Source organism: Dinoponera quadriceps, unplaced genomic scaffold (genome assembly GCF_001313825.1).
Source record: "Dinoponera quadriceps isolate SergipeBrazil2010 unplaced genomic scaffold, ASM131382v1 scaffold1565, whole genome shotgun sequence".
Classification (NCBI taxonomy): domain Eukaryota; kingdom Metazoa; phylum Arthropoda; class Insecta; order Hymenoptera; family Formicidae; genus Dinoponera; species Dinoponera quadriceps.
The window spans coordinates 1,356,586-1,366,237 of record NW_014556124.1 but is presented as its reverse complement, the minus strand read 5'-3'; the positions used below and the strand labels follow the sequence as shown (position 1 = coordinate 1,366,237).

General features: G+C 50.3%; 2 protein-coding genes across 17 annotated transcripts in view; both read right to left on the bottom strand.

Moving 5' to 3' along the window:
• The window catches only part of LOC106746743, a 19,736-nt gene extending 19,363 nt beyond the window's left edge, over nt 1–373 (bottom strand). For 9 of the 10 annotated variants that reach the window (XM_014623670.1, XM_014623669.1, XM_014623671.1 and 6 more), the window contains exon 1: nt 181–371. The gene's annotated coding sequence lies outside the window, so the exon portion shown is untranslated. Of the gene's footprint in view, nt 1–180 lie in introns of all 10 variants that reach the window. The other variant, XM_014623679.1, reaches the window with a different exon arrangement.
• A 3,624-nt stretch (nt 374–3,997) lies between these two features.
• LOC106746739 overlaps nt 3,998–9,652 on the bottom strand; it is a 40,276-nt gene continuing 34,621 nt past the window's right edge. For all 7 annotated transcript variants that reach the window (XM_014623659.1, XM_014623665.1, XM_014623658.1 and 4 more), the window contains 2 exons: nt 7,614–9,109; nt 3,998–6,842 (listed from right to left, as the gene is read on the bottom strand). In XM_014623659.1, coding sequence (XP_014479145.1) covers nt 6,509–6,842; nt 7,614–9,016 — 1,737 coding nt within the window. In that variant the 5' untranslated portion in view covers nt 9,017–9,109 and the 3' untranslated portion in view covers nt 3,998–6,508. The remainder of the gene's footprint in view (nt 6,843–7,613; nt 9,110–9,652) is intronic.

Below are 9,652 nucleotides of genomic sequence, written 5' to 3'. Positions count from 1 at the left end.
GGGGGGGGGGGGAGGGGAGGCGAAAGAAAGAACGAAAGTTATTCGTGACTCGATCCCGCGAGAGATTCAACATCAACACCACGCAGAAAACGACGACTGTTTCGAGACTGGCGCGTGCTTGAAGCCGGATTGGAGGAGCGCGGCCGACAGCCGCGGAAATTAATTCCGATCGAGATTCACCTGACGTTGGTCGGATTCTTCGGATTCCTCGACGATCTCTTAGAGGCCCGACGAGCCTCTCAGAATCGCACGGATCTCGCGCTCACTCGCGAACAACCCTCCGCGACTTCCGGATTTCGCCATAACGACGCTCGCCGAGCGTGATTCCCGCGTGATCCTCGGCACGAAACTAAGGCAGAAACGTGGAACGCGGCTGTGAGTTACATCCACGAGAGAGGCGGTTGTTCCAAATTTATCCCGGCGTCGAGATTTCGAGTTCGGAAAGCGAGGAGAACGCGCGCCCCGGAGAGAGAGAGAGAGAGAGGGAGGGAGGGAGAGCGACGAGGAGGAGGAGAAGACGACGCGCGATACGCGCGCGAGATCTACCTACGAGCGAAGACGGCGATGCCGCGCGTTGCGTTTAAACCCGGCTGGTATCGATACCCTTTGCGAGTATCGCTTCTCGGAAACTAACGCGCGGCAGTACGCACGTGGCGTTTCGAGCGACGAGAGACACGCACACACTCTATCTCTCTCGTCTGCAAGTCGCGCTTATCTAATGTCCCGCGGAAATTACGCCGGCTGTTACACTCGCAGGGATAATCGCGCGGCGCGCTTGTGCGTTTATGTAAATTTGTATACAATAGGCTTTGCTCGATGGTAAATAACGCGGACATTGAGAGGACCGCGCGAGGGCCGTTACGTCATAATTATTTGTAAACTCCGGGTTATTCAGGCAAACGAGATTAACGACATCGAGCTGGTGCGAGGGGATGAGTCCGCGTCTCTCGCAGCGGAAAACGATCGCGGAAACGATGTTCGATCATCGATATGTAATATCGGACGGAGTACAGAATCGAAACCGCATTGACGGACGTGGAAAGGGACAAGATGTGTGGGTAATAGCGACTCACGTAGGCCGAAGTTATGAAGTACTGAAAAATTGTGTACGCTTCTTTTGCGCAATAAATATTGCATGACTAAAGTAGAAGCCATATTTAGTAATTATTCGTCACGTATATGATAGTTTCACGCGACGTTTGCACAAAGCGTAACGCAAATCTAGACTGCAACACACGTTAAGGATATTCTCAACTTATATAAAAATACGACGCTGCTCCTGTTTCTCATTAGACGAAATTCTGCCTCTCTCTTCCTAGGCCCGTCAGCACAAAAGATCAAAGGGATCTCGCCGCATGCTCTATCTAATAGAGGAGAAGGTATCGGTATTGTAGCCCCTCATTTATATTTCGTACAATAACTGTGTCAATAGTTGATATTTTAAGTTGCAAACTTTAACGATTACATTCGTCAAAGTGTTGTTTATCCATTCTAGACTCAAAGTTATGAAGTATTTATTATTCAGGACGTTATTTACAAAAAATTTGACGAAACTGCGAAATGGGTCGAAGAGGAATCGGAGTAACGTGGCTAAAACAGATTTAAAAAATTGGCTTTGTTTAAATAAATATAGTGTTTTGTTGCAAATTTATGCAAAATAAATTCTTCGAAGAAATAACGATGAAAATCCCCACAAGGTTTGTACACACACACACACACACACACACGCATGTGATACCGCTTTCTCCTCTACTATATGCCGATAGACTCAGGCGATGTCCAATTGATTCCTTAGCGGTCTCGTGATTCGCGGTATGTTCCCCGCTAATCTCCCCGGAGTCACGTTCGAATTATATCTCGCGCTTGTCGCGCGTTCAATCGCTCCCGTGGATTCTCCCGCAATTTTAGATTCTCACGGAACACACACACATACACTGGCCACACGTTATTGAGAGAAAACGATGCCGGGCGAACGAGGGCGCATCGACGAAAATCCCGATGAATATAACGCGGCGGTGCCGTAAGTGTGATCGCGCTGGACGTCGCGCCAGGGCGAATATACGTCCGGCGGCAGTAATTATCGCGGCGGCGTGTATTAATTGGACCATGCGGAGTTACATGAATAAACATGAGGTCGTCGATCATGTAAATTCGCTCGTGGCGACGGTTTCGGACAACAGAGCGGCGGCGGCGTGTGTGCGCGCGCGATTCTCCGCAAAGTCGGCAAACGGACAAGCGCGCTTTATTTTTAGTGGCGGTTATTTACAGAGAAGCGAGATCGATGAGACGCGCGGACGAGAGCGCGCGTACGATGATCGCGGGATTTTTCCCCGGCGGGGAAAAGCGCTGTCTCGCGAATCCTCGCGGGCCCGAGGTCGCGCCGTTCGGAAAATCACAGAAAAGTGCGGGGAAATGTTTTCGCCGGCGAGGTTCTCCCGTCGCGTGAGTTTTTCCCGGAGCGAAGAGCGACGAAAACGAATGAAAATACCCACGCGCAACGATGGGTCCCGGGCGGAACGATGAAATATCGGGGTTAAATTTGCATGCGCGTGCGATGAAGATTTCGTATCGCGTTGTCCGCTCGTAATGGGGGAATAACGAGGTCGCGAGCCCGGCGAGCCGGCGTACCTACGGAAGGCTATTCCTCGGTTATCTTTCGCCACCTGGTTTATCGATGCCTATAATTTATTGGCGAAGCCCGTGCTGTAATATTGTCCGTCGGCAAAATCGCCACGATCGCCGCACACGTTGCTATCGCGGCAAGCCTGGGAAATTCAACGCAATAATATTATAACATATTATCGATAACAGGCGATAATAAATTCTCTTCTTCTCTCTCTGTTTCTTTTTAAAACGTTAATTGTAATATTTCCTATTTTTAATACAGCGCGCAATATGCACAGAAAATATTCAATGGGACTAGAAGTTTTCTTCAGAATGCAAATTACAAAAAGTAATTAGTTTCGATAAAATTGTCACATCTTAATTCGGAAATCATGGTAAGAAATTACACCGTTCGATGTATTAGCGTGCGACATCCCATCGGTTAAGAAATTTTACGCGAGTTGAAAGAGGATCCGCATATCAAATTAAAAGCACGTACGTAGACCGAGCTCTGTTGGAGCATCACGCGTGCCAAAAGGTATCGGAATGTTCCTGAAAACTCGGGCGAACGAAAGAGACACGGCCGGTCTCGATCGTTGGGAAACTGTCAGCAGTACGTTTCAAGTTCTCCTACTCGTGCGTCATCGGAGGAAACGCACAGTCTGCTTGATGGACGCTTATATTGCAATCGCCATCGATTATCTCGACGCATGTCGAGCGGCGTGCCGGCTCATCACACTGATAACAGCCGACAATTTGGACACGCGCCCGATAAGTCGACAGGCGTTTCGAATGACACTAACGCCGATCGCACCGAGATCGGCGCGACGCGTCCCGGAATTATGCGTTATTGACATCGCGATAAGCAGTGACCTATTGAACGCGCCGAAAGTTATGCGACCCTCCCACATCGACCGCAAAAATCTCTCGGCAAATCCGAGAGAGACCGATCTTTCCCTCGGCGAATATTGGGCGTCGGAAAAATCCCTCGTGTAATTTTGTCACGTAATTTTATCCCTAGTTATTTCAGATATTTGACGATAACGCGTTGTATCCTGGTTCTTCGGACTTCAGGGAAATTTTGCAAGATTAATGCGGAGCTAAAATTTCGGCTGTTCCTGTCACGATTTCGGTACCTTTCAATTTTCTAACGTTGCACGGGAAAAAAGAATTAGCTCCCATAGCGAAAAATTAGATCTGGTAACTAAATTTCGGTTCTATTGTGTGGACAGCTAATTCCTATTCTTCTATGAATATGATATGAATGTGCATGATTGCTAATTTTCGATTACGATAGTAGTATACTTACTATAACGCAACGATGACACACGCAAGATGGAAAATTCATAAAGGCCCGCTGAATCATATCCGGGATGCAAGAAACGCAGGTTTATATCTTCCTCGTGTAGTCGTTTATTATCTTTGAAACGGAGTTTAAAGATAATAGATAGGAGCCTAATGATATGTACAAAGAAACGAAACGCTTTCACATTCTCCCTTTTGTTACCGGGAGATCGTTACGCATCCAATAAAAACGTTTCGTCTTGCGAAACGTAACGCACAAGTAAGTTGGCCCAACGCAAGATATTCAGTCGAATTTTCTTTGTCTTGCCGGCCGATTTGAAAAAGTTCATATTCTATAAATAGTAGCGGAAGGCGCGAGTAAAGATCACATTTAACGCTAAATATTCGAGAATATACACATCAATTAAAAACAAAGGCACCATTTCGTCCGTCCATCGGTGTTCCCGCTCGAAGGATAACGCGCGTCTCCGCATGCAAAGAATGCGGTGTATTGTCTTCGCGTGTTTTAAATCAGCAACGTTGATTTAAAACCATAACGCACGTCGAACGACTCTTATCTACAATGGTCCCCGTTATATTGATATGTCTCATGGTGCAACGTGAATCGCCTTCTCGCTTTTTGAAGCGACGCTCCAATCGAGTCTTGATAAGCAGAGTCGATCGTCGTCGCGCAGAAAGCGATCGAGGTTCACCATAAGGAGAGGAAGAAGTTCTCCGAAATCGCAAAGCGTCTGATCAAATTTGACGAAACCGAAGGAACAAGTAAAACAATAATACTCAAAGTATTCCGTTAAAGAAAGCATTCTATGTGTCGCATCGAAATACAATTAATAAGATTTAGATCGTTGTGTGTTCCATAAAAAAAAATATAGAAATTAACTAGGAATTAAAACGTACGAGAGAAACACTAAAATGTATTATGAAACATAAAATGAGCAGCCTTTGTGGAACTTTGTTTTCGTACGATTCCTCCCTCGCTTATCGCGCAACGATAACGTTCGGATAGAAAATTCGAACAGTTTCCGGTTTCCGGTTTCGTAAATTTACGACTGACACAGACCGCCTTGCGACCGCGCGGAGGATTCACATTAAAAGTAACCTTAATCCTAATTAATAACAATATTTAAATCCTAAACACACAGCGTTTCAGTCGTCGGAACGGTATGGCAACGCCTTCTCAACGATCGTTTCCAACAAAATATTCTACGACGGTTACGTTAAAAAAAAAAAAATAGGCGGTATCCTGTGTATCCATTTATCGTATACGCTTGAGTATGCTTTCGCGTCGTAATGTAATTCCGATGCAATTCTTTCGTCATCGTATTCGTACAAATTGCGATACAGCAACTACTTTCATGTCTTTCATTCAACTTTGAAGGGTCAACTAAGCTTCTTCTGCTCGGCTTTTCGTCAGCTTTTAGTCGAACATCGGGCAACCTCTCGAGTGCAGCCGCGACACGTTTACCGATTCGTTGCCATGTCACAGCTATGGGGCGATGGCTCTATCGATCAATCGCTGACTCGTAAATCCTATTATTATTGAGCATACTCGCGAGACTCGGGAGGAATTATTTACAACAGGAAAAAAAAAAGAACGAAATACCGCAGGCTCTTTCGACGCGAACCGTAATCCGGCCGCTTGTTGTCCGGATCGGCGAAAATTTGTGACTGGTTGTCGATGTAAATCGAACCGCAATTACGCCCGACCTAGAGATAATTCTCGCCTCGCGGGTTAACGGGGTGCGCGCGAAAACTACCGTGTTAATCGGCGGCGCATAAATCGGGCGTAATGGTTTCCCGCGTAAAACGTAAATCGCCCGCGACTTTATTCGGCTGCGATTCGCCGGGATATGGATAGTCGCTCGATAGCGATACTTTTTTTTTCTCTTTTTCAGGAAACTTATTAACTCCGACTCTCCGAGAAAGAAAGAAAGAGAGAGAGAGAGCTATTCCGTGAGAGTACTCGCGCAACGAAGCCCCGCGAGCGAGAACTCGCGAGAACTCGTGGAAGTTCGACGAACTGCAATCTCTCGACTGTATTCTCGTTAACGTGTTTTTGCTTTCATTTTCGTTCCTGCTTCTTTTATCGCCTCGGCTTCCGTCCGCCAAAAGTAGCTCGATGGTTACGACGCGAGCGAGCGCGCGCGATCCGAGCGCGCTGATAAAAAAAAGAAGGGAACGGGCGGCGTCGACCTTCGCGGTGTCTCTTCCTGGTCTTTTATCCGCGCTCATTAAGCGGTAATTCGCCGATCTTACCGATACTGATGCGAGCGATCTGATACACACCACCTTACCGCGTCTCTCGCCGGACGAACATCGCCGATTACGGGACGCCTCTTATCGTCGTACGCACACCGACGAGCGGGCGAGACCGCGATATTACGCTCCGCCGTTGGAATCCAGTTTACCGTTTACACTTATATCTCGTGCGTGTCTCTCGATTAAACCTCTCCGGTCAAGTTTCTTCAGCGACCACCGCCTACGGATTCACGGGCTCGCGCGAATCCCCGAACCGCGCGATCGGAGCTTCGAGAGAGGAAGTGAGGAGGGGAGGCTGAAACGAACAGCGAGGTGGTGGAGGAGAGATTAATCTTCGTCGCTATCTCGGGCCGAAGAAACCGAGGGTCTTCAGCGTGCTGGTGACCCTGTCGATCAGTTTGTCCTTGTAGCGCCATATCGTCGTGTCCACCACACTGTTGCCCCGGTACTGCTCGCACGTCTTCTTCAGCGACTTGACGCAGTCCGCCCGATAATGCTGCAGCTGCGCGTCCTCGGTCTCGATGGGGTAGCTGGTACATCCGGCGCCCAGACACGCCAACGGGAAGTGGTTGTGCAGGGTGACCACCCGTTCCGGATTGTGGAAGCACTTGATGTACTGGTTCGGCTTGGTGAAGTTCTTCGAGCGGTACACGTGCTGCAGCATGTGCATGTACCTGCGAGGTGACGCTCGAATCAGGAACGCTTTTCTCGCCGACCGGCTAACTGATACGGCTAGGATGTGCCGGAATTGCCGTCTTGGTAATAAACGTCGCGATAAATTCCAAGTTTTGTTGCCGCCCCCGGAGTGGGACTTTAATAGCCGGCGATCTCTCAAACTCCGAAATCGTTTTACCGGCCTCCGTGGTAAATAATCGGAATAGTAGCGAGGTTTTCGTCAAGATCGAAAAGAATAATATCAATAAACATTTAATATCTATTTATACTGAACTAACCTTGACCGATTTCCCCCGAGATTTACTTAAATTCCGCCGACTCTCAGATCTGTGCGTTTCATTTCGCGAAGAGGATTAAACTCGAATGGTTTGTGAAACGTAAACGGATTAACGAAATCTCGATCGATGCCAATTCAGAGACAGACGTGTTCTCCTCCTCGAGCTGCGTTCAGTATCTCGAGCTGATTTTGCTGGTTCAAAGCGGTAGAAATTCAGTGGAAAGAACAGTGCGAGGGGGTAAAGCAGAAATCGGTGCTGCTCACGAGAGGAATGATCGGCGGGGACGCCGCTTTTCCGCGAGCAAATTCCGTCCGGCGTTTATCGCGTTTCCCATCCCGCGCTAACAATCGCGCTCTTCGCGTTTCCGTCGGAAGAGAACCGTGACGCCGATAGCCGGCGGGTTCCGCAAGCCATCCACCTTCGCGTTCCCTTCACGGGCGGCCGATTAACGGCCGATCCGAGCCGCGGCGTGAAAGTAGAAGTCTTACTCACTTGGGTATGTCCTTGAAGTAACCATGAGAGTGCAGTAGGTCGTCGAGGAAGTAGACGTTCCTGACGTTGTACGAGGCGCGAGTCTCGTTCCGTATCTTCAGTGCCTTCGGCAGCACTCGGCGCATCAGGCCCTGCCAGGTCGCGTCGTTCACGGGCATGATCACCTCGTCGACGTCCAGCAGCGCGATGTACTCGTACTCGTACATGTGCTTGTAGAGACAGTCGTTGTACGGTATCAGCTCGTTCTGCCGCTTGTGATTGGTCTTCTTCGTGAGGTACATGTGCTGGAAGGCCGGCACGTTCGGCTGGCCGCCTGGCAGGGTCAGCGGGGTCACGTGTACCATACCCAGGCTTTGATAATGCTGCAGTACCTTGGTCACGTTCGGGTGCACCTGCAGCTCGTAGAAGTAGATCTTGTCGGCGCCCAGCAGGCTGATCAGCTCGATCCACTCGATCAGCCGGACCGACAGGTCCTCGTGCAGAAAGTCCAGTCCCTTCACGCATACCGCGAAGTCCTTCTTTCGCTGCGGCTTGTTGTAGATCACCCGCAGATTATTACTGGCGGTGTCGCAACGTTTCTCGACCATCGAGACGGAGGAGGGCGGCCTGCCGGACGCCTGGGGCGGCACCCTGCACGCTATCACGTACGGCTGATAGATACCCTGCTTGTAGTTGCCCCACTTGGCGTACCAGATGTACTTGTACTCGTGCGTTTCAACGATCCTGGGCTCCCGCTCGTTCTCGTACCACAACTGACAGTACGTCTTCACGGTCGGCTCGATCCGATCGATCATACCGACGATCCTCACCGCCGGCCCGATCTTCGAGAGCCGCCGGTTGTCGAAGAACGCCCCGAAGAACTGGAACGTGCCGTTGCTGGTGCGCATCGTCTGCCAGTAAATATTATTGAACTCCAGATCGTAGATCTGCGGGTACCTCGAGCAGCTGTCGTTCCCCTTCTTCTGGCTCAGTCTGTTGTTCTTCGTCCAATCGCCCAGTGGCAGGCTGGGTATCCTCTCGGCGATCTCCTCGATCAGCTGCTGCTCAGTTTTAGCTGGCCTCTTGTCCAACAGCGGCTCCAGCTCGAACGGGCTCTTGGTCGCCTCCAGACGGCTCCTGATCGTGGTCAGGGTGGTCAAGAGGGCGGAATTCGCGGACTCGCCGTATGATCTCTGCAGCAGGTAGCGGGAGAGACCCAGGCTCGAGGAGCGGCTCGCGCCACGCTCGTTGCCGGTGCCGTCGGCGACCTCCGCCAGGTTGCTCTCCTCGGCTGTCGGCGCACCGTCGCGCAGCGCCCTGTTCTCCAGGTGGCGGAACTGCACCGCCGCGATCATCAGCAGACCCCAGGCGAACAGGAAGACGAAGGCGCGCTTGGCGCATCTCGACGAACAACTGTGCACCATCGTTGCCGTTCCTGGCTCACCCGGTGAACGTGACGTGACCGCCGACGACTACCGCGCTCGCCACGTTCAGCGTCCCCGACGTGAACACCGAGTCTGGAACAGAAAATTCCGCGAGGTGCCGATGCGTTATCCCCCGTTTCGCTTCTCTTTTCCTCCGGGTCGTCTGTGCACTTATCGTACTGTTCGTCGCTCTTGTAGAATTCACCTCAGACCGTAACAAAGCAGATTCTATTCCAATGCGGCCGAAAGATCGACGCGAGTTCATTCATTCGCGGGGGGTTCATTAAGATTTCGGAGATTACGGAGAGCGGACGGCTCGTGCCGAGCGAACTCGGGCTTTGGAAATCTGGGTGTGACTACGTGCCGAAATATTCAACGTTGAGAAATCGAGGCGCCAATTGCGAGCGGTTCAAGGAGGCTACCGATCTCGAGATGGTTACCTGGATACGTGTGAAGGAACGACCGCGACTTGGACTTGAATTCCGCGTGTTCCGTACGTGTTCGTCTCATCCGTTGAATTCACATTTCGATCATAAACGACGAGGAGTGATTAGTCTCGAGCGGACGCGACGGAGCGGACGATCCACGGACGGGACGAGACGCGGGAAACAATCCGCGATATCATCTCCCGCGGAA